We start from the raw sequence: 25,346 nt of genomic DNA, 5'->3' as shown, positions 1-25,346 counted from the left end.
GGCAGGGTCTTGCTTTGTAGTTCAAGCTGGCCCTGAACTCACTATGTAACCCAGGCTGGCCTCAAACTCATGATGATCCTCCTGTCTCCATCTCCCTGCTGAGATTACAGGTATGAGCCACCACACCCAGCCTTTACCATTCTTGAATGTTTCCTTTGAATCAGCTGAAATTGGTTCTTACTGTGTTCTCACTAATTTCTTAATGAGTGAGTGAGTTCAATAAAATGTTGGCATGTGTTCATTATATATCCATAGAAGGATCATGACTTTATCTTATCTGAAAATTATTCTTCAACAATAGACATTTTCTTAATAACATATATATGAGTAAAAGCATCTCCAGAAACAACTGATGCCATTTTTTCTTGATCGGCAATTTACAGTCTTTAGCAGAAACTTCTCTTTTTCTTTCTCTCTCTCTCTCTCTCTCTCTCTCTCTCTCTCTCTCTGCATCTGAGGATTCAACACATAATTGGTAAGTTCAAGGACTTGACTTTTTGTGCCCCAATGGAAGAAAATATTTCAGTTTGATGTGAAGGACAGAGACAGGAGCTGAAAAATTTCCAATTCCACTTCTACCTGGGAGTCTCTCATCCCATCACCCCTAGATATAAAAGACAGATGTAAAGTCTGTCTGTGTCTCTTCCTGCACCATCTTACTTTTCCCTTGTCCCCAACACTACCAAGGGAGAGAGATTTGGAGAGTCACCTTCCTATCAGTTACTATCCTATATCTTATATATTTGAACCACAACAGGTGACAAGAGAGTTGGAAAAGGGGCCAAACTCTCATACATCTTCAAAACATAAAATAATGTTCTTGCTCTGAATTCTACAAGCTTAGGTTACTGTCGTCATCATCATCATATTTATCCTAATTTAGAATCACTCATAAAACTTGTTACAGGAGCTGGGGATGTTGTTCAATAGTGAAGTCTGTATTTAATGTATGTAAAGCCCTAAGCTGGATCCCCAGCAGCACAGAAACATTGTTATAAATCTTCAGTTTTTTCAGGCATGTAATCCCAGCACTCTGGGAGGTTGAGCCAGTAGCATCACAAGTTCAAGCCCAGCCTGGGCAATTTAGCAGCCTTAATGAGACCCTGTCTCGAAATAAAAAGTGATGGGCTAGGGATTTAGCTCAGTGGTTTCACCGCCTGCTGCACAAGCACAAGGACCTGAGTTCAATGCCCGGTACCAAAAAAAAAAAAAAGAAAATCAAAATAAAAAATGGACTGGGGATGTAGCTCATGCCAAGACCCTGGGTTCAATCACTAGTACTGAAAAAAACAAATAAACAAAACCTTCAGTTTTCAGTCTGGTATGTAGCTGGAGCTGACCATTTCCTTCCAGCTCTGTCGCTGATTTTGCCACATAACCTTTAGAGCTTTGCTTCCTAACTTGTAAAATGGAGGACATACATACGGAGAGCATTAAATGAGATAAATTAACATACACAAAAGCTCTGTGCAAACTAATAACGGTATAAAAGTTTCACTTGTTATCTGTTTATCTCTAATGGAAATAATAATAGATCTACATATAAGTTTCTTGTGAACTGAAAATGAATTAATAAACATTAACAATACTCATGACACAGAGCTTAACCAGTATTAAGTTGTATTGCTATTATCCATGAATGTTCCGTGAGGGAGGGAACATATCAGATTTTAAACACCTTTTCTTTTCCTTCAAAGGCTAGCACCGGTCACCAAGTAGGAACTCACGACATGTTTGCAGGGTGATTATGAATGGGAAGAAGCTCCTGTTCCTACACCACCCTGGGCCCTACACCCCCGAGCCTGCCCGAATCAGGGCCTCAGCTAGTGCGACCGCTAGAGGCCGGAACCCAAAGCTTGGGGAGATGCGGCATCCGAGCCTCTGTACGCCTGGACTTAGGCGCCGGAAGTGGCGAGGGTGGGGTCGGCGGCCCCGCGGGAAGTCGGCTCAGCAAAGATGCTGCTGGACTTGTCTGAGGAGCATAAGGAGCACCTGGCTTTCCTACCGCAAGTGGACAGCGCGGGTAAGAGAGTGTAGGGGCAGTGTTCTGTGGGCTGGGGAAGACGCCGAAGGAGCACCTGCCGCTCATGGCCTCCTAACTTCCGTTGCAGTGGTCGCCGAGTTTGGGCGGATAGCGGTGGAGTTCCTGAGGCGAGGATCGAACCCTAAGATCTACGAAGGCGCCGCCAGTAAGAAGAGCAGAACCGGGCTCTGCAAGCTGCATGAGGAAGTGCATGCTATTCTCTGTCGCCCAAAAAAGGAAGGGACTTTTAGGAGAGCTAGTGTCTTGTTCCCATTGCAATAGATTTAAACCATCAAAGCTCCTCAGTTGAGGCGCTAACCCTGCTTGTTCCCTAAGTCGTTGAGATTTTCAAAGCATCAATTATCAGTTAGTTTCTTCGTGATTAAAATGAATATAATATGCCCTGCCTTTCAGAAATACTGTGGTGCTTAACACTGTGTATCAAAGGCTTTGGAAATAGATGGGTCAGGTGTAAACATCACGCAAGTGTTTGGTTGATATTAACTATCCAGACAACTGCTTTTGTTGAAATATTGTTGTTTCCTCCTGGCTGAGGGCAGACTCTGAGATTAAGTCAGTCCCTGTTGAGTTCCTCTTCTGCGAGACTTGAAGGAGCTTCATGTTCAAGAGAAGGACTGGGCGCCTGGTACTGGTCTCCACAACTCTACATTTTTTTATGATTACATGGTCAGAAATACGGAAAGCAACTGGGAGGGAGTACAGTGAGAAAGAGCAGGAGGTGCTAACCAGCTTACTCTTGTATTGCAGTGTTTGAAAACATGGAATAAATGAAAATATTTTAAATAGTTTGAATAAAAGGATAAATATCACGGAATGATTGATTTGTTAATTTTTCCTTTTCTTAGGAAAACTCAGTGTGAGTAGTGACACTGTCCAGCATGGTGTGGAAGGATTAACGTATCTCCTCACTGAGAGCTCAAAGCTTATGGTAAGGACTTCTGAAAACTGCTTTGTATTATCTGGATCCTTTAAAAAAATAAGTTTAGGGGGCTGGGGATTTAGCTCAGTGGTTCCGGCACCTGCCTCTCAAGCACAAGGACCCACCTGCCTCTCAAGCACAAGGACCCAAATTCGATCCCTGGTACCAAAAAATAAAAATAAAAAAAGTTTAGTGTGCTCTACATTATAGTTGTGGCAGGTACATGTATATTTTAATAATGTTGTTAATGGTGTAATTACTTTTGTGGAAAATACCTAAGCAATGACTATAGCATATGCTGATAGGGAGCTGGGGATGTAGCTCAGTGGTGCTGTGCCTGCCTGGCAAGTGCAAGGTCCTGAGTTCGATCCCTGGTACCACAAAAAGAAAAAAAAAATACATATGCTGATATGAATACCTCTTGCTAGAATAAATTAAAACTGTCTTGGGGCTGGGGATTTAGCTCAGTGGTTCCACCACCTGCCTCTCAAGCACAAGGACCCAAGTTCGATTCCTGGTACCAAAAAAAAAAAATTAAAACTGTCTAATTCTGCATGTTGTCAAACCATATGCCATAGTATATGTATACTAAGAGAAGGAAGAATGAAATGCTTTTTATGCGTGTCAGCAGTATCTGTCATGATGGAGAATAGTAAGCAAAACTGAGTATATTAATTCTTTCCTTTTATGCTTTTAAAATATTTTTGTATGTCAGTAACTAAGGTTTTGGAATGGTAGGCAGTGGTTGTCTAAGAAATTTTATAGAAAAGGGCCGGGGATTTAGCTCAGTGGTTCTGCTGCCTGTCTTGCAAACGCAAGGTCCCGAGTTCAATCCCAGGTACCCAAAAAAAGGTTAAAAAAAAAGAAATTTTATGGACAAAATTAGGGATTATCATATGCATCTTTTGTGCAACATTTTAGCATTTACTAGACAAAGATAACAGTTTGATCTGTTAAAATTAATTTACTTTTAGATATCTGAACTGGATTTCCAAGACTCTGTTTTTGTTTTGGGATTCTCTGAAGAATTAAACAAATTATTACTTCAGCTTTATCTGGACAACAGAAAGGAGATCAGAACTATTTTGAATGAATTGGCACCTGACCTTCCCAGTTACCATAGCCTTGAGTGGCGACTGGATGTACAGGTATTTTTAAAAAATATTACAGAGAATATAAAAATTATTTAAGATTTATGTCCTATTTATTGTATTATTTATCACCTTGGCCAAGCTCTGGTTTGAAACTTTGGTTTTTTTAATGTTCATTTTCAGATCATTTCACAAATAGTTCATTTTATTTTATTTTATTTTAAATATGTTCAGTCTGTTTAATTTGCAGTTTTTAACAATTTGGTTGTTCTTGAAAAGGAAATGGTTATGCAGATTTTGTCAGTGATACTTAGCTTTTTACTTTTTTATTGTTTTAAATTAGTTTTATTAGTACATTTTAGGTATGCAATATAATGACATTCATCATTGGAAATTTGCACCTTTACATAACCATTCTTGGTTCTTATTTTTTCCCCATTCACCTGCCCTCCCTTCAACCCCTCCATCCCTCCCTATTTAAGAAGATTTTGTTTCCATTTTTTCATTTTCTCATATTAATTCCATTCCCTTCTTGCCTTTCCCCTACCCCTCTGTTTCCCTTCCCATTTGTCCCTTTTCTTCCTATTTCACATTATCTATTATACCTTCTAGTCCTTATTTGCACTTTCAGTTTCTCACACTAGAGAAACTATTTGGTATTTACACGTGTGTCCTATTTATTTCACTTAAGAGTATGGCCTCAATGTGCCTCCATTTAGCTATAATTGTCTCTAATTTCTCATTTTTTATGGCTGAGTAGTACTCCATTTTATTAAAAAACTACATTTTCTTTATCCAGTCTCCAGTTGATGGGCAATTGGGCTGCTTCCAAGTTTTAGCCATTACAAATTATGCTTCTATGAACATGGGTGCACATATGTCACTGTGGTATGATTCTTTTAATTCTTTGGGGAAGATACCCAGCAGGGGAATAGCTGGGTCAAATGGGACTTCTAGCCCTAGTTCTTTGAGGTATTTCCATGCTGATTTCCACAGTGGCTGCACCAGTCTACACTCCTACCAGCAGTGGAACAGTGTTCCTCTTTCCCCACAACCCTGCCATAATTTATTATTGATTGATTTTTGTGATACCAGCCATTCTTTCTGGGGTGAGGTGGAATCTCAGCATTGTTTTCACTGCATCTCTCAAATGACCAGTGATGTTGAACATTTTTTCATATGTTTCTTTGCTATTTCTACTTCTTTGTCTGAGAAGCGTCTGTTCATTTTCAATGCCCATTTTTGGACTGGGTCTTTAAATTTGGGAGGGCTGATTTGTTGTTGTTGTTGTTGTTGTTCCGGGAATTGAACTTGGGACCTTGTGCTTGGGATGCAAGCAAGCGTCGGAATCACTGAGCTAAATCCCTGGCCCTCAGGTCTGATTTTTTTAAGTTCTTTATAGATTCTAGATAGTAGACCTTTGTCTGAGGAACACCAGGTGAAAATTTTTTCCCATGTTGTCGATTGTCTGTTCACACTGTTGATAGTTTCTCTTGCTGTGCAGAAGCGTTTTAATAAGAAGAGATCCCACTTGTTTGTTTGTCATAGTTCATGGGCAACTGAGGTTTTGTTCATGAAATCCTCCTGCAACAGTGTCTTCAAGGGTTCTACCTAACCTCTGTTCCAGCTGGCTCAGTGTTTCTGTTTTGATATTTAGATCTTTAATCCATTTTGATTTCAGTTTAGTGCATGGTGAGAGATACAGGTCTAGTTTTAATCTTTGGCAGCTTGGAACCCAGTGTTTCCAGCACCATTTCTTAAAGAGGCTATCTTTCCTCCAGTGAGGGTGTTTGGTTCCTTTGTCAAAATGAGGTGGCTAAATGTGTCTGGAGTTGTTTCTGTGTCTTCTCATCTGTTCTACTGGTCCTCAGGTCTGTTTCTTTGTCAGTACCATACTGTTGTTATCACAGTAGCTTTGTAGTATAGTTTCAGATTGGGGATTGTGACACCCGCTGCCATGTCTCTGTTGCCTAGAATTGCTTTTGTTATTCTCTGTCTCTTCTTTTTCCAATGAAGTTTTGGATTGTTTTCTCAAGTTTCATGAAGAATGCTGCTGGGATTTCAATTGGGATTGCATTGAATCTATATAGCAGTTTTGGAAGTATGGCCATTTTCACTATGTTGATTCTTCTGACCCAGGAGCAGGGGATGTCTTTCCATTTTCTAATATCATCTTCAATCTCTCTTTTCAGAGTGCCATAGTTTTCAGAGAAGAGGTCTTTGATTTCTTTCGTTAAGATGATTCCTAGGTGTTTCAGTTTTTTGGATGCTATTGTGAAAGGAATTATTTGCCCTATTTCTCTCTCAGTGAGTCTGTCATTGGTGTAGAGGAAAGCTATTGATTTTTGTGTGTTGACCTTGTAACCAGCTACTTGACTGAATTTGGTTATTAAGTCTAGAAGACTTTTGGTGGGGTTCTTGAGGTCTTCTATATAAAATATTATGTCATCTTCAAATAATGACAATTTGACTTACTCATTTTCTGTCTTTATTCCTTTTATTTCTCTCTTGTCTAACTGCTATGGCTAATGTTTCCAAAACTATATTGAACATGAGTGGTGATAGTGGACATCCTTGTCTTGTTCCTGATTTTAGTGTGAAGGATTTCAGTTTTTGACCCTATGATATTAGTATGATATTGGCTGTAGGTTTTTCATAGATGGCTTTTATCAGATTGAGGTAGAGACCATCTATTGCTTGGGCCGGGAATTTAGCTCAGTGGTATTGAATCTGCCTTGCAGATGCAAAGTCCTGAGTTCAATCCCTGGTACCAGGAAAAAAAAAAAAAAGAGAGACCATCTATTCCAATTTTTTGTAGAGTTTTTATCATAAATGCATATTGGATTTTGTCAGATGCTTTTTCTGCATCTATTGAGATGATCATATGGTTTTTGTCCTTGGCTCTTTTGATATAGGGTATTACATTGATTGATTTGCGTATGTTGAACCATCTTGGCATCCCAGGGATGAATCTGACTTGGTCAGGGATTCTGTTTGCCAGTACCTTACTAAGAATTTTTTGCATTTTATGTTCATTAGTGAGATTGGCCTATAATTCTCTTTTTCAGTTGGGTCTTTCTCTGCTTTGGAGATCAAGGTGATGCTTACTTCCAGGAACGAATTTGGGAGTATTGCTTCCCTTTCAATTTCATTGAAGAGTTTAAACAGCAGAGGCAGTAGTTCCTCTAAATGTCTTGTAGAATTCAGCAGTGAAGCTATCAGGACCTGGGCTTTTCTTAGTTGATAAGTTTTTTTATTATGTTTTCAATTTCATTAATATTGGGTTGTTTAGAATTTTTAGGTCTTTTTCGTTCAACTTTGGTAATTCATACACATCTAGAAATCTGTCCATTTCTTCTGTGTTTTCCATGTTATTGGGTTGTAGGTTCTCCAAGTAGGTGTTGATGATCCTCTGGGTTTCTACTGGGGCCATTGTAATTTCATCCTTTTCATTCCTAATTGCATGGATTTGGGCCTTTTCTTTACTTTTTCTGATAAGGTTGGCTAAGAGTTTGTCAATTTTGTTTATTCTTTTGAAGAACCAACTCTTGGCTTCATTGATTTTTTTGTATTGTTCTCTTAGTCTCCATTGAATTGATTTCTGCTCTGATCTTTCATATTTCCTCCCTTGTATGAGTTTTGGTTTGTCCTGCTCATCTTTTTCTAGAAGCTTGAGGTTCAGCGTCAGGTTGTTTAATTGGGCTGGCTCTGTTTTCCTAATATGAGTATTCACTGCTATGAATTTCCCTAGTAAGACTGCTTTCATTGTGTCCTATAGATTCCGATATGTTGTATTGTCATTGTCATTTAATTGTTGGCACTGTCTGATTTCTTCTTTAATTTCCTTTGTGACCCAGTGGTTATGCAGAAGCATGTTGTTCAATTTTCATGTGTTTATGAAATTCTTCCATTTTCTTCTGCTATTGATCTCCAATTTCATCGCACTATGGTCTGATAATATACAAGGGATAACTTTGATTCCTTTGCACTTACTTAAACATGTTCTGTGAGCAAGTATGTGGTCTATTTTGGAGAATGACCTGTGTGCAGCTGAAAAGAATGTTTATTCTGATTTTGTGCTGTGGAACAATCTGTTAAGTTCATTTGTTCTCAAGAGTTTAATTGAGTTCTAGTATTTCATTGCTTATTTTTTGTCTAGTTGATCTATCTGTTTGTGACAGTGAGGTATTGAGGTCCCCCACTACTATTGTATTAGTGCTTATTTGATTTTTCATGTCCGTTAGTATTTGTTTTATATAGTTGGGTGCACTAGTGTTTGGTGCATATATATTTATGATTGTCATCTCTTCCTCTTGGATTGTTCCCTTTACAAGGATGTAGTGTCCTTCTTTGTCTCTCTTAATCAGTGTTGGTTTGAAATCCACTTGATCTGCAAAGACAATAGCTACTCCTGCTTTGGGGGGGGCGGGTTCCTGTTGCATGGAGTATTGTTTTCCACCCTTATCTTTCAGTCTGTGAGTTTCTTTTTGAATTAAGTGTGTTTCTTGTATGCAGCATATTGTTGGATCTTGCTTCTTGACCCATTCTGCCAGTCTGTTTCTTTTGATTGGTGAATTGAGACTGTTAACATTGATAATTATAACTGATATGTATAAACTTATCATTGTCTTGACTTTTTCTTTTGGTTGGATTCTCCCCCTTTGCATTTAATTTCTTGTCGCACCTGATGGATTCATTCTGCTGTTGTTCCTGGGGTTGTGATCCTCGTTGTCTTTTCCTAGGATATTGTCTAAAATTTTTTGAAGTGCTGGTTTGGTATTCATGAAGTTTCTAAGGTGCTCTTTGTCATGAAAGTACCTTATTTGTCCATCAATTTTGAAAGACAGTTTTGCAGGGTACATCAATCTGGGTTGGAGGCTGTTCTTTAGGGCTTGAAATACGTCACTCCAAGCTCTTCTTGCCTTGATGGTTTGCATTGAGAAGTCTGCTGTGATTCTTATGGGCTTTCCTTTGTATGTGATTTGCTTCTCTTCTCTAACTGCTTATAGAATTTTGTTCTTCTGTTGGGTTTCTGGAATCTTAACAATCATGTGCCCATGTGTAGATTTGTTTTTATCAAGGCTAGTTGGAGTCCTATATACCTCACTTATTTGTATGTCAGTTCTTTTTCCCTGCTTGGGAAGTTTTCTGCCATCACTTCTGTGAAGTTTTTTTATGTTGTCTGCACTCTCTCCTGTTTCTTCATTGACTCCAATCAGTCTTATGTTATTCTTTGCATCGTCTAGCAGCTGCTGGATTGATTTCTCATGGTCCCTTACTATTTTAAAGCAATTTTTCTTTTCCTGGTCACTAATAGCAATCTTATCTTCTTTATCTGAAATTCTGTCCTCACATTGGCTCATTCTGCTGCGTAAACTTTCAGTGCAGTTTTTAATCTCCTGGAAATCTGTTTGCATCTGTTTTATGGATTCCATTTGTTTCCTATGTTGGGATTCCATCATGTTCCTCACCTCCTCTATTTTTTTTATGTGTGTCCTCTCGAGATTTATTAATCATGTCTTGCACTGTGGGCACAATCTCTACTGTTATCTGAGAAATTATTTCTGATTTCATTTTTTCCAGATCCTCTTTTGTTGCCAGTTCAGGGAGTCCAGGTGGTTGAGTATCAGATTGTTACATTTTGTTTCCCTTTGGGGTTGCTTTAAGTGATCTAGGAGTCTGGTTTTGAGACTTATTTACGTGTCTTCTCATGTCAGTGGGGGCGGGGGGGATGTGAGCTGCTGGGCCCATGTAGCTCACCTCTTCTGTGCTGGGGCCCTTGGTACAGCGGCCCAGAAGACTCACCTCCTCTTTGCTGTGGGCGGCTCTGGTCCTTGGCACTAGGGGCGATGGTACGGAGGCTTGGAAGGCTCCTACTTGGCGCTGGTGGGCGGCTCTGGCCCTCAGGGCTGGGGATGGTGGTACAGCAGCCCAGAAGGCTCCTCCTCAGCAGTGGGGGTGGTAGTACGGCGGCCTGGAAGGCTCCTCCTCGGTGCTGGGGGTAGCTCTATTCCTCAAAGCTAGGGGCGGGATACTTAGCTTTTTAAAATCATTTCTCTTTAAATATAAAATGCATATAGGAAAGTACACAGATCAGTGCTTAATAGAGCATCACATAGTGAAAACACCTATGAAATGAGCACAATTCTGACCATCACCCCAGAAGCATCCTCCTTTCCTCCAGTCTGTTAATGACCCTTTTCACTTTTCCAAAGGTAACCAGCATCCTGGCTTTTGGTTTTTGGGGGTTTTTTTGGTGCCAGGGATTGATCTCAGGTCCTTGCGCTTGCGCAGCAGGTGGCGAAACTGCTGAGCTAAATCCCCGGCCCTGGTTTTTTGTTTTTTGATACTGGGGATTGAACTCAGGACCTTGTGCTTGCAAGGCAGCCGGCAGAACCCATCCCCAGCCCCATCCTGGTTTTTTTTTTTCTTTTTTGGTACCGGGGATCGAACTTGGGTCCTTCTGCTTGCTAGGCAGGAGCCAGAACCACTGAACTAAATCCCCAGCCCTGGCTTTTAACATACAGATTTTACCTGCCTTTTACTTTTCTACACTTGATCTTAGCCAAAAGGCTGAGAAGCGATATCTTTTACTTTTCTATACATGGAATGATTCATTAAATATTCTTTTGTTTTGGCCTCTTTTGTACATTGTTTTTGTGAGATTCATCTTTTAGTTGTTTTTAAATCCACACAAGGAGGTAAAAGGAAGAGCCAGTCTCAGTGGCATGCACCTGTAGTTCCAGCTGCTGTGGTGGCTGGGGCAAGAGGATCACTGGAGCCTAGAAGTTGGAGACTAACCTGGGCAAAAGAGGAGGACCTTGTCTCAAACAAATAAATGCAAGGAAGTTTTCAGACTATTGCATGTAGCTGTTTATTAAGTGTTGAAAGATTAATGTTTATTGAATGTCATCTGTTTGTGAATTAAAGATGTGCTTAATGTTTTGAGACACAAAAGAGGTACTTTCTCAGCTGAAAAAGATGTTATCATGTGGTAGGAATATTAGATGTTTTCAAAATAACTAGTATTAAAGATAGTTACAGGGTTTTGAAGGGGAAGAATAACAATTGCATAAATGAAGGTGCCAACTGAGTGTTTCAAAAGAAATTGCATGTCATATGATTCCATATGTGCAGGCATGATCGAGTAAAGCTTTTTCAAAAAAGAGTGAAATTTTGGGAGGATAAGTGACTGGAGAAATCCAGAGTAAATATTTTTGTCAGAGGAGGCAGCATGTGTTGCAAAGGCCCATATGTATATGAGAATGAGTATTTGAATATGTGGTACACTGCATTAGTTCTCAAACTTCAGTGTGTATTAGAATAACCCGGGGAGCTTTAAAATAATGCTGATGTGTATGTTCCACCCCCAGAGGTTCTGATTTATTAGTATAAAGTTTGGCCCAGGCATCAGAATTTTTAAAAGCATTATTGCCTTTCACTTAGTTAATACTAATGTGCAATAAAATTTGTGAACTAATGTCACAGTAGATTCTTTATGATTTGAATTGAGACAAGGTGGTTAAAATAGGTGGTAGACTTTAAACCTAACAAAGCAGACAGGAAGTCCTTGTAGATTCTTCGATAAGAAAGTAACATTAAGTCAATCATTTAGGAAAATTAACCTAGCATCCTTGAGCAGAACACAATGAGAGTGAGAATTAGAAATAATGAAGAATTTAAGCCTTTACACATTTTTTTCCCTTTATATGAAATGCTTTTTCTATCTTGCTGTTACCGCTTGACTCTATTCTTTGTTACCCGTTTAAGTCTCAGTTTAAATCACGGCTCAGCAAACTGTGAGATACAGGCCAAGTGTGATCTGCTACCTGTATCTTTAAAGTTTTATTGGAACATGGTCATGTTTACTTGTTTACATTTTATCTGTGGTTTTTTTCAAAGTGCAGGGCAGAATTTAGTTGTTCTAGCAACCTTATGATCTGCAAAGCCTAAAATACATATTATCTGGCTCTTCACAGAAAAAAACAGTTTTGCTGACCTCTGCTGTAAGTCATGCCTCCCTCTGGGAGAAATTCCCAGTGCTACTGTTCAGCTACAGTTAAGTCCAGGCAATTTGTTTTTCTTTTCGTGGCACCTATGTTTTTTCATTTAGAAAGTCATTTCACTCAAACGTGTTCCCACAGTGAACTGTAAACTCTGTTGTAGCAAGGATCATACATGTCTTGTATATTCTCTCTTCAAAGCCTCAACATTTCATCGATGCCCTATACTCTTAGCTGTTGACTTTGCTTCCTATTTGACTAAGAAAAGAGAAGAGGGCCAGTGATTTAGCTCACTGACACCAAGCCTGCCTCGCAAGCACAAAGTCCTGAGTGCGATCCCCGGTACAAAAAAAAAAAGAAAAGAGAAGAAATCAGAAGAAAATTCTCACCTGTTTCTCCTACCACATTGACCTGCATTAATACCCACTTGCTGTGCCTTCACTTCTGTTACTATTGATGGAATGGTGAAGCTCTTACTTATGAATAACCTCTTCCCTTATAACTCATCCCCATTTGCCCACAAGAGGACTTAGTTTCAACAATTACTCCTTCTCTTTTCTGCATCATACTTTTGTTACCTCTTTACTGAATCATTCCCTGTAGCTCACAGTCAGTAACCCAGTCTTAAGTCCATATACCCTCTGACTGCCACTCCATGTTTTTTGTTTCCCTTTACATCAAAATTCCTTGAAAGTGTTGTCTATCTTTTCTCCCTGCTTGTTCTCTCTTGAGGCCACTCTGATTTGGCTTTGCAGTTACCATTCTACTGTCCTAAGTTAATCAAGGCCATTGCCTTTTAGTCTTCATGCCATTCTGTATATTAGCAGCCCTTGTCATAGTTATTCACTCCTTAGTACTTGAAACTATTCTCTGTGGCTCTCAGTCAGCCTCATCAGCCCTCCTTCTCAAGTCTCCTTTACTGATTGTCTCATCAACCTTTAAACATTGGAATGCCCCAAAGGTCAGTTTGCAGTCTTCCTACCTTTTTAGTCCCCTTCTGAGATCTAACTTTATGACTTTACTCCCTATATACTTAGGATTCTCACATTTATGTCTTTAGCCTAGACCTGTTCCTCAGCTGCCACACAGTTGAAGCCTATTTAACATCTCCACATGGGTACTGGATAAGTGTTCAGATGCAATATAGTAAAACCTTGGATTGCAAGTAACTTGTTCCACAAGTGTTCCACAAGATGAGCAACCATTTCTAATAAATTTTAACTTGATGAATGATTTCTTGCAATACAAGTAGTATGTGACTCCAAATGCCACATGATCACATCTGAGCTAATAGTTCTTCTCTCTCTTTTGCTGCAGGATTGTGGGTGATTGTCTCCCATGCTCACATGCTTGGTCTTAGGCCGTGATGTTTGGTAAAAATCAGTGATTTTTCAAAACTTGGAAAGGTGCCCATAATTGGCAGTAGTGTATTTTTTGTCATTTCAAAGGACCTGTGGACAGTCCTTTGCTTTTCCATACAAGATTAAGCTTAGGAGTGCTTTGCTTCATTCTTGGTCAGGCTGCCTGCAGACATAGACTCTTTTGCTGCTGCCTTATTGCCAGTTACATTAAACACAGTATGTGACAAAAGTTTATAAATACTGTACTACAGTCAACATCTATGTGAGCATATACAATGGCTCCCATGAAGAAAAAGATTGAAAAGAATGGCAGTAAGAAGACGGAGATGATTACAGTGGAAGTTAAGAAGGAAATCAAGAAGTACAAATGAGTTATGCAAGTGACCAAAATTGCAAGATTTTATAAGAAGTCTATGTTGACCATTTGCACAATATTAAAGAAGAAAGAAGAAAAAGGGGGCTAGATGCAGCAAAAGGAGTCATGAGACTACCAAAGAAATGGCCATATGTTCTAGAAAATGTAGAAAAGTTGCTTCTGATTTGGGTAAATGAGAAACAACTAGCAGGTGATACTGTGACCAAGAACTTTTATCTGTGAGAAGGCAAAGGCTTTGTATGCTGATCTTGTAAATAAACTGCCAAGTTTTTTATTTATCAGCAGAAAATGAAGAAAGCTTCAAGGCAAGGAGGGAATGGTTTTGATAACTTGAAGAGGAGAAATGACTTCTATGGGGTTGTGAGGCACAGAGAGGCTGCAAGTTTGGATGCTAAGGCAGCTGAGGTGTTCACTAATGAGTTCTAGAGGCTCATGGTTTCTGAGTGTTACCTGCCAGAGCAAGTTTTTAACTGAGATGGGACTCTTTTGGAAAAAGTTGCCAAAGAGGACGTACATTACAGAAGAAGAGAATGCAATGCCCAGTCACAAGCCCATGTAAGACCATCTCACACTCTTGTTTTGTGCCAATGCAAGTGGGGATTTCAAAGTCAAGCCTCTGCTTGTGTATCATTCTGAGAACCCATGAGTCTTCAAGAAATACAAAGTGGGCCAGGGATTTAGCTCAGTGGTGCCACCCCTTGCCCCACAAGCACAAGGACCCGAGTTCTATCCTCGGTACCAAAAAAAAAAAAAAAAGAAATACAAGGTGCAGAGGTGGGGATTTAGCTCAGTGACACTGTGCCTGCCTCACAAGCACAAAGTCGTGAGTTCCATCCCTGGTACCAAAAATTTAAAAAAAAATACAAAGTGCAGAAAAACCAGTTAAACATTATATGAAGGTCCAACAGCAAGGCTGGAGTCACTCACATCTTGTTCAGTCAGTGAATCAATGAGGTCTTCAGTCCCACAGTGAAGAAATACCTTTTAGAAAAAAATCTGCCACTCAGAGCCTTGTTGATTATGGATAATGCTCTTGATCATCCTCCACACTTTGGACAACTTACTGGAGGAATTGAAGTTCATTAAAGTCAAGTTCCTTCCTCCCAACACTACTACAATCCTCCAGCCCATGGATTAGCAGATCATTTTAAACTTTAAAAAGCTTTACACCAAAGCACTGTTTCAGCGAGGCTTTGAGGTAACCAAAGGAACAAACCATACCCTCCAAGAGTTTTGGAAACATCATTTCCACATCATGAACTGCCTCAAGATCATCAATAAAGCCTGGAATTGGATCACCAAGAGAACCCTTAATTCTGCTTGGAGAAAACTGGCCTGAGTGCATTCTTGGATATGACTTAGAGGGCTTTGCTCATGAACAGGAGCCGCCAGTCATTGATGGAATTGTGTCCTTAGGGAAGACCATGGGACTGGAGGTGAATGAGAATGACATTGAAGAGCTGGTGGAGGAACATAGCCAGGAGCTGACTACCGAGGACTGATGGATCTGCATTGCAAGCAACAGCAGAAAGTTATGGAGGAGATCTTATTTACAAAGGAGGTGAAAAAGGTGGAAGAATCCCTCACTTCAAATGAGATTAAGGAGATGTGTAAAATGTGGGAAACTGCAAGATTTTGTAGAAAAGCACCTGAATAAAGCTGTAGCAGTGTAAGCAATGAAACTGTTTAACAACAATGCAGTGTCACATTTCCACGAAATCTTCAAAAGGAGGCAAAAGCAAGTGTCATTGGATAGGTTCCTTGTTAAAGCTGCACGAAAAGAAAACGATTCCATTGAACCAATAGATAGCAGTGATTCCATTAGTGGTAGTGGTGTCTTCTACACAATAACTCTCTTCTCTCTTGTCTCATTCCACACCAGCCACAAAAGTTTTCAAAAGTAAGTGTAGGTTAATTTGTTTGTTTTTCTTTACATTTTTTATTTTCTTTATTATTTTGTATTATATTACAGTATTTTTACATAAAACTTTTTGGGGTGTAAAACTAATCATCTGAGTTTCCATTATTTTTTATGCGGAAATTCACTTTGATAAACAAGTGCTTTGGATTACAAGCATGTTTCTAGAACAAATTATGCTAGAAACCAAGGTTTTACTGTATATTTATTCAAATTCAATCCTGCTTTCCTCACCCCCTTTTCGTCATACTGCTCTTTCCATAGTTTTCCCCCATCTCAATAGATAATGTTTATTCTTTTATTTATTTAGACCCAAAATACTTGGAATTGTTCTTGACTTATTTCTGTGCTCTTCATTTAATCCATCTACAAATCATTTTCTACCTTGAAAAGATGGCCCATCTGATCACTCCTTCCACTATTTGAAAAAATGGTAACTTTCACACCAGAATTACAATTCATAGCAACTCTTGAAAAATTAGAAGCTCAAGCAGCACCGGAGCCACATTCCCACCTGGCATTATCAATTCAACATACAGTGAATTTACAGCGATAACAGCTTATTTAATCTGCAGTCTCTTAGTAGTTTAAGGAGTAGGCTTAGAGCTTGAGTGCAAGATTAGTTAAAACTACAAACAAGAATTATTTCTCTGATGGTCGGTTGAACTGAATTTCATTGGTTACTCATAATTAATAGAAATAACTGCCGATTAAAGTGAGTGTGGTTCGGAAAAGAGTGACATACAGTGTCAGTGAAAAAGAAATACTAAAATGGAACCATCAAGAGTGTCAGAGCTAGGCTGGGGATTTAGCTCAGTGGTTTTGCTGCCTGCTGTACAAACTCAAGGACCCAAGTTCGATCCCCAGTACCAAAAAAAAAAAAGTGTCAGAGCTAAGAAGACAAAAAACTTAAGATTTGGTTAAAAAAAGTTGTACCTGTCATACTAGATCTTCTGTTTTACAGTTGCGATTGGGTGACTGGCTTAGAGAGAAAAGGTATCCCATTGATATAAACATCCTTAGGTATATACAGAAGATCATAGAAAAGATCATTTTTATGCCTCATTTATCCATTAATGCATCCATATTGTCTATTTAGTTATAAAGCCATTTATTGAATTTCTAGGGTGTAACAGACCTTGTAGACATACTACTATGGTTTGAGTAATGTCCCCCAAAGCCTGTGTGTTAAAGGCTTGGTCACCAGCCTGTGGTACTATTGGGAGGTAGTGGAACCTTTGGGAGATGGGACCTAATGGAATACAGTTAGATCATTAGCAGCTCACCCTTGCAGGGGATATGAGACCCAGCCACTTGTTGTTTTTTTTTTTTTTTTTTTTTGCTTCCCAGCTGCCATGAGTTAAGCAGCTTTGCTCTGTTACATGATGTACTGCCCCAGGCCCAAAAGCATCAGGGCTAATCAGTCACAGACTCAGACTTGAAACTGGGGGCCAAAATAAACCCTTCCTCCTTTTAATTATCTTGGGCATTTTTAAACAGTAACAGAAAGTCAATTAATACACATAAGCAATGGGGAACACATCATACTTGCCTTTAAGTCATCACAATCTGATAAAAGGAGACTAAAAATAAATTAAAATCAATAATTATAATCAAGTCTGATAAGTACTTGAATAGGCATGAACATAGGATATGATATAAGCCAGACTGTGGCTCCCCAAAGGCAGATACTATGTCCCCAAAATAGTACCCAGGATGTCATAGGCATTCAGTGCCAAGTAGAATAGATGTGTACGTATCATGTGCAAAGAACAAGATAGTTAATGTTCTGAGTGACCTAAGCAGCAGGTCATGTGAGGGTGATGGAAAGATCACTGTAATTACACCTTTACATTTAGTTCCTTTCATAATCACTGGGTAGGGATATAGGGATGGTCATGTTTATGCAATTCAGCAGTAATTTACCTTGTAGATCATTATCTCTCTCTTGTGTAGGGTTGTCCCCTGACTTTTAGGGCCTAACAGCCTTTTTTTTCTGTTTGGTTTGTTTTGGTTGGTTTATTTTGGGGTTTTTTGGGGGGGTGTTGCTGGGGACTGAGCCCAGGGTCTTCACACTGAGGACTATAGACCTGCGCCCCTATGACTGGTTGCCCACCCAATAGCTCCTGTTTTTTGTGGGTTTTTTTTTTTAACTTGTATTGATATGCTTTGAGTTTTTCCAGTATTTTAGAAGTTAGAAATTAAGGAATTGAGTTTTCTAAAATTAAATTAAAAACAGCTCATTTACCAGTGAAATGAGTTTAAATTGCTATATTAATACAAGGACAACTATAGTGTAAAGTTAAGAGTATACTGAATGACTATTGCCACTTACTGAGAAATGCATTTAATGGCTAAAAAAAAACTACTCAGAGCTAGTTGAGTTCCTGAGCACATTAGTTGAAACTACTGCAAAGCATTTTAACTGGAGTGGTTTCTTCTGTTTATGGGAAGAAGCCATGTCAGATAAGACCAGCTAAGTGGCTAGGAAACTAGTAACAAGATATGCCACCTTTCATTTGTGAGTAACTGAATTGTCTCATGGGGACTAGTACTGAATAGACACTCACCGTCTAATTATTGTATAGTTGCTCATGGAAACCAAATTAATCATTGTAATTTAGTTTCTTGTAGAACTATTTCTCCAGACTTCACAAATTATCAGCACATGGCATCATGATGCCCTTGTTAATAGTATGTGTAAATTGAATCCATATGGGAACATTACGGAAGAATGTTACTTTTAGGGCTGGTCCATTTACAATTGCATCCTTCTCCTGTCCTCCTTGCATATTCTCTTGAGACTTAATAGAGGACTAAATTAGTTAAATGAAGCATAATTTGTGTGTCCTGTGTTCTACTTGGTGTTTTTTGCCAGATAAGATATAGCCCTTCGAACAAAACATCTTTCCCCTAGCTTGCATTACACGTATTTTAAAGTTGCTGTTATATTTATAGGGAGGAGGATGGAATTTCATCCCTGTTAAAAAATGAATCCTTTGGATTGTAGTGGTGCATGCCTGTAATCCCAGCTAGTCAGGAGGCTGAGGCAGGAGGATCAAAAGTTTGAGGACAGCCTGGACAATTTAGCAAGACCCTGTCTCAATATAAAATGTTGAAAGAACTGGGGATATAACCCAGTGATGGCGTACTTCCCTAGCCTGCATGAGAATGTAGGTTCAATCGCTGTTATCCTCCCACTCAAAGTCCATTTCAAGAACTGTCAAGAACTATGAGCACTGTTCTTCATCCTGTAGTACTGTAATGTCATTCAACCTCTTTATTAGGAAAATGAGGTCTGATTATATCTTGTTAGGTTGTTTGCTAGGTGTTATATAATTTTTAAAATTTTAAAGAATAATATGCTTATCTGTAAATGTTCTTAGTTGTTATTATATCATCTAAAACTTGAATGATGGTTTGACTTTGTCTCTCTAGATAATTTCAGTCCCTATCTGACTGTGCAAATATAGAAGAAAAGCAAAAATAAATAGTGTACAATTGAACAAATAAGTAGTTTTTTCAGTCATTTTATTTATATTTTACATATCTGACATATTTGTAATTCCTATACTAAGAAATGGTCTTAAGAGATACTTAACCTTATAAGTACTATTTCATGTTCATGACTCAAGATTGATCTGTTATTTCCAAACTATTTAGGGACATTAAATTTTAATTTGGATCATGATCTTGGGTTCTTTTGGAAGCCCAGATCACCTAGAATTATTTGGAAGAATTATTCTATTTTTACATTAAATTAATCCTGGAATCTCATGCTTAGATTTGTTATCTGTTTGGAAGTCTTTTCAGATTGGCTTCCTGTCCTTTTGCCGGGACTGTAATAATTTTTGTAGCTTCCTTGCTTTCTTGTATATTGTTTCAGGTTCATCTTATACAATTTCTGCCTCTGGAATCACCTTACTTCAAGGTGGTCTTGGTTCCTTTTAATGGAGAACAGACCTTAGAGAACATGGTTGTGCTAGGGTTGAATACCATTACCTTCAGCTGGGGATTTAGCTCAGTGGTTTCACTGCCTGCTGCGTGAGCACAAGGACCCGAGTTCAATCCCCGGTACCAAAAAAAACCAAAAAACCATTACCTTCAAATTAGTCACTGTTGATAGTTGTGGGTTCTTTTTCCTTTTGAAAATGTTAATATTGCTTTATTAAACATTTGAGAATACATGATACAAATGAGATTATGAGTGTAAGGTCTATACCTGGGAGTAGTCTTAGGCCAATGTAAAGTGGTTTTGTCATCAGCAGTGGTGGCCAGGAGTTTACAGTGCTTGATATGGACATGTTTTTAATTTTTGTTGGCCTGATAGGTGTAAAATGATATTTCATGAGGTTTTATTGGCCATTTTTCTGATGTATGTAATAAAATTGAACATATTTTCATATTTATCCATTTGTCTTTTGTGAAGTACAGTGGTACTTGGTTCATGAACACTTTTGTTTGGGAACAATTTGGTTTCCAAACAGAAGTGTTTGGCAAAATTTTGTTTTTGTTTGCAAACTATACTTTGGGTGACAAAAACAACCACGGCCATCTTTCCCACATAACATGAACCTGGCATCTTTTCCAGAATCATGGAATGGATTAAGTTTGTGAACCAAGGTACCACTATACTAATTTAGATCTGTACATTTTTTTGTTTGGTTGGTTTTTTTGTATGTTTATTTTCTTACTATATCAGAGGAGTTTGTCATACATTTTGGATACTAAATCTTTTTAGTTATATCCTTGTTATAAGATATCTTCTCCCAATTTATGGCTAGTTGTTTTTTACCATCAAAGGTATCCTTTGAAGAAAATTTATTAAGGTTAACATAGTTAGTGTTATGACTTGAATCTAGATGCGCCCCCCCCCCCCCAAGCCTCATGCAGTCATAGGTGGGACTTTTTGGAGGTGGTTGGATCTAGGGTGTGTGATACTGGGATTAAGGGTGTCCCACACTGGTTGTGAATGTTACCTGCTCAAAGGGCGGGTTGCCTAGATAGAGAGTAAGGTACAGAAAGAAGGCTGCCTGCAGCTGGTGCTTGGTGCTTTCATTGCTGCTTTCTGCCTGTCCTGCTAAAGCATGAACTATATCTCCTCTGCAGTGCCCCTCCACCATGCCACCCTGCCTTGGAGCTAGCTGATTATGGTCTGAAACCTCTACAAACTATGAACCAAAATAAACCTTTCCTCCTTTAACTTTGGGTATTTTGTCTCAGCAAAATAGCTAAGAGAAATATAGCTTAGACAGATTTATTGATTTTGTCTTTATAGTTTGTGCCTTTTGTGTGTGCATGTAAGAGTTTCTAGTGTAAAGTACATATCTTTCTGTACCATAAGGTTCATATATATTCTCATATATATATTCATATATACTTTTTTATCTCCAAAGGTTTTAAAGTTTACTTTTTATTTTGAAGTATGTGATTCATCTTAAATATGATTTTGTGTATATTGTGAAGTAATTGTGAATATTATACATTCTGTATGGTTATTAAATAGGTATTATTCTCTTATTCCACTTAAAATCAAGCTTGCAAGCAGAAGTCTCCGGCAACAGATTAAACCATCAGTGACTTTCAAGCTACACCTTAATCACAATGGAGATCAAAACACCAAAGTTCTGCAGACAGACCCAGCCACCCTGCTTCATTTAGTTCAGCAGCTGGAGCAAGCATTGGAGGAGATGAAAACAAACCACTGTAGGAGAGTAGTCCGCAACATCAAGTAGTACCGGTTTCAAGATTTTAGTCCTTTAAATCATTTGTGAATTGGTGATATACAGGAATTACTTTTCAGAGTTAATTTTTTGTTAATTGATGGTGATAAGTATCTAGATTCCATGAAATTTCTTTTCCTATTCTGGGATATTGAAGTTATGATCAGAAGCTAAAGTACAGTTTCTTCCCTGGTGCTAAATCTGGTTAGCTTCTTAACAGATTAAAATGTACTTTGTATTTTAAATGTGTGAGTAGGATTGAAGTAGCTAGAAATGAATCTTTACTGTTCATATCTTGTGTATATATGAATGACTATTCTGTTTTTGGTACTTCTTTGCTTTATTATTTTCCTCCTTGCTGGGGATTTAGCTCAGTGGTCTCGCTGCCAGCTGTGCAAGCACAAGGACCCGAGTTCGATCCCCGGTACCAAAAAAAAAAAAAAATTTTCCTCCTTACTGATCAAAATTTGAAAATAAAATTTACAATGTAACACTATTCAGAATATTTTCAGACTTTTTTGACTTTAAAAAGCCACAGAATAATTTAAAGTAAATATGATTTTTATAACTGTTATAGGCAGTTTGTGCATTGTTTTTCTTTGTGTTATGCTGATATGTATAGTATTTCCCATATTACTTCTTTGAGTTGTCATGGCTAAGTAGCTTAAATAGTACTTAAATTTGTGTAATCATATATTTTTTCAAGGGCTAATTTTCCCCCGATTACCCAAAGCAACTAGGAAACATGCTGTCATTTATATTTGTAAATAGTGCATATAGAGTAATATAATTATTGATTATCTAGATATGAATTTTAGTGACTTTATAATTTTATTTGAATAAAATATAAAAGTAGGGGAGGAAATCCATCTTTATTACATTACAAGCAAATATCCCTTTTTAATTATAAGCTTGATTTTTATTTTGTTCTACTTTTAATTAGGTAAATAAAAGCTATTGGCTTGAAAAACTCACAAACTGAGTTTTCAGGTCATCCTGAGATAGTACAAAAAGACAATGTTAGATTTGGGGAGAATAATTATATGGAAGGGTAGAAATGAGTATTTAGTCTTACCTTTGTATTCAGGGCCTTATCCTGGGATTTTTATTCCTAGGAAACAGCCCAGGAAGGCCTTTAGAACCTTCATACTCATCAGTTGTACTCTTGGCTCTACCAGCACTTTGCCTCTCAAAAATTTTGGAGATCTTCATTGGGGCATACTGGCACATGCCTGTAATCCAGCACTCTGGAAGGCTAAGACAGGATCACAAATTCAAGCCTAGTAGGGACAATTGATGACCTAGCAAGACTCTGTCCAAAATAAAAAAATTACTAGGGATGTAGTTTAGTATGGAGGCCCTGGATTCAATCCCCAGTACTGCCTCCCCCACCAAAAAAAGTGATTTTTAAAATCAGAGTTCATCATAATGTCTTTCTCTATAGAAAACAAAGAAACTAACGGAACAGAGGCCAGTGGCAGAAAAGTATGCTGGAAATTGCCATGGATTGTCCCCTGCAGGTATCTGGGCCACCCTTTTCCTACAGGTGTATGTTCTACAGTTACAAAGCAACTGTATTATTAGATATTAGCAAACTATAAAAATATTTTTAGGTCAGGCTTTTTTTTCTTCTTAAGACCTTTTTATCAGCACTAGACATCGAACTCAGGACCTTGCACTTGCAAGGGAGGCACAGTGCCACTGAGCTAAATGCCCGGCCCTCTAATCAGAAATATTTTTAATTATAGTGTCACCTCAGTTAATGGAGTACTTATATTTACAGTCTGAAACAAAAAGGAACTTGATGGATTACATGAATCAGCATAGTTCACTGGAGTGAAAAGCAACATGTCTGCTGAGGTTATATGATAAAAATAGCTCTGTAAAGTTTCTTATTTTTCCAAATTGGAAGGAAAATAAATAAGGCTGGCCCCACCAAGACTGAAATAATAGCTCTGTGTCCCCTTAGCAACCTTTTTTCCACCTCTGTCCATTCTTGCCCCAATCAAAAGAAGAAAGTGTGTTAGTCTTATTTACAGTATTTATTAGACCCAAACTCCCTGACCTCCTTTCATTGCAGTCTACTTCTGTGCTGTTTTGCCTTCTTCACCTTTTGGGCAGAGGGTAAATTGACAGCAGTCTTCCTACTTTTATAATCTGAGGCTAACTTTTTAGTACAGGCCATCAAATGAGTCCCTTTCATTTCTTTCTTTTTTGGGGGGGGGGGTCGAACTCAGGATCTTAATGCAGGCACATTGCCACTGAGCTAAATCCCCAGCCCTTCATATCTTGTTCGAACATTGTACACCTTATGGACTCCTCTGCCTTGTGTTTTATGGCATATTTGATGTTTTTGTAGCTTGTATATGAATATAATTTTCTACAGACACAGTCACTGTTCCCCTGTCTGATATGTCCTGACTCTGGATAATGTGTCTTAACATCTATATCTAAATTTTTATTAAAGCTTTCTGGATTATGAGTATGCTGATTTTTCAAGATTCGCTGATATATGATTAGATTTGAGAATCATCCTTCATGTCCCAAAGCCAAAATAGTAACATCTCAGAACAGAGTTGTGAGCACATACCAGTATATGTATCAGAGTTTACATGTACTTTAGTCTTTGGAACTCTCTTTTAAGTGTTTAAAAAATTTCAACAAATTCAACAAATTTATTTTGTTATTGTTATTTCCAGCTAATAGGAAAATTGATAAAGTTGCCTTAAGAAGATAATGAGGGCCAGGGATTTGGCTCAGTGGTTTCGCCGCCTGCTGCGCAAGCGGAAGGATCTGAGTTCCATCCCCGGCACCAAAAAAAAAAAAAAAGAAGATAATGTATTTTGTTTGAGAACTGAAAACAGAGTCTAACACTAAGGAAAGTTTGAGGAACAATTATGAGGGTCTGTAAAGGATGCACGGATGAGAGCCTTTAAAGTGTGTGACCTTGAACAGACTAATTTTGTGAAGCAGGTTGGTCTTGGAAACTGGAGAGAAAGGTTTGAATTTAGACTGTAGCTTCTAATGGGTCCTTGATGCATCGTCAAGTCCTTGATTTATTCATCTCTGAAAAGAATTTAAGATCACCTACGATGGGCTTGTAAGGATTAACTGAAACAGTACATGAATGTTCAGCCTCTAAAAGTACTCAGTAAGTGTTGGGCATTAACTGAAATTGTTGTGTGCACAGAGGATCTCATTATTTTAGAGCCTTGTATTATGTCCACTTTTATACTCTATAAAACTGGAGGCAAATGTTAACTGGTTATATCCAGATGATAAGATAATGGGTTATCTTTCATTTTAATTTCTGTAATGAATCCGAATAGTTAATCACATTTAGGAAAAAAAACTATAAAATCTAAAGGAAGGAGAAATAAGGTCAGGGAATTTAAATATATTTTAATATAATATTTTCACCCCAAATTTTAACTGTTGGGAGTTACAGCTCTCCAAAAAGCTCAGCTAATCAAAACTATTTAAAAACTTAAATTACTCAGGTAGCAGGCTGAAGGTTTTATATACAGACTTGCTCCAGAGTCCCGCTTTGCATTGTTTTCATATTAGTGAAAGAAGCATGGGAATCTCACACCTTTATCCAAGCCAGTTTTGTTTTTCTAGGTAATATTACATCTAAACATAAAATTACCTGTGTTATTTTTAATTACCAAAGGAAAACATGTAACTCTACTCTGTCATTTCTTATAGCTGTTTCAGCTGCTTTATTGAAGTCCTCCTATAATTTATTCACTTTTCTTTGTATTTACATTTTTAAATATGTATGTGATTAAGTCCCTCTTTACCTTACCCTTCTAGAATTTCTATAATCATGAAGTTATTTTGGGGCCTTTCCTTCCACCAACTAGAAAATACCTTAGTAGAAAGAATATCCATACTACATTTCTTCTAAC

General features: G+C 38.1%; 1 protein-coding gene across 1 annotated transcript; it reads left to right on the top strand.

Moving 5' to 3' along the window:
• The first annotated feature begins 1,878 nt into the window (after positions 1 to 1,878).
• Commd2 (COMM domain containing 2) lies at positions 1,879 to 23,917 on the top strand. The gene is made up of 5 exons (XM_004834437.4): positions 1,879 to 2,023; positions 2,112 to 2,189; positions 2,890 to 2,972; positions 3,938 to 4,111; positions 21,250 to 23,917. Exons 1-5 carry the CDS (start codon positions 1,957 to 1,959, stop codon positions 21,445 to 21,447), a joined length of 600 nt encoding a protein of 199 aa, XP_004834494.1. The 5' UTR covers positions 1,879 to 1,956; the 3' UTR covers positions 21,448 to 23,917.
• The last annotated feature ends 1,429 nt before the right edge of the window (positions 23,918 to 25,346 follow it).

The sequence above is a fragment of the Heterocephalus glaber genome, unplaced genomic scaffold (genome assembly GCF_053883595.1).
Source record: "Heterocephalus glaber isolate CG9 unplaced genomic scaffold, H.glaber_assembly_v1.0 deba00001504, whole genome shotgun sequence".
NCBI lineage: Eukaryota > Metazoa > Chordata > Mammalia > Rodentia > Bathyergidae > Heterocephalus > Heterocephalus glaber.
Note: the sequence above shows the minus strand (reverse complement) of the source record. Positions and strands in the feature narration are given on the sequence as shown.

Excerpts from the sequence above, each read along its gene's own strand:
- Commd2 (XM_004834437.4), top strand. The coding sequence starts at position 1,957 with ATGCTGCTGGACTTGTCTGAGGAGCATAAGGAGCACCTGGCTTTCCTA. Across the intron at positions 2,190-2,889 it reads GATCTACGAAGGCGCCGCCA|GAAAACTCAGTGTGAGTAGT; the intron begins GTAAGAAGAGCA and ends TCCTTTTCTTAG. Across the intron at positions 2,973-3,937 it reads CTGAGAGCTCAAAGCTTATG|ATATCTGAACTGGATTTCCA; the intron begins GTAAGGACTTCT and ends ATTTACTTTTAG.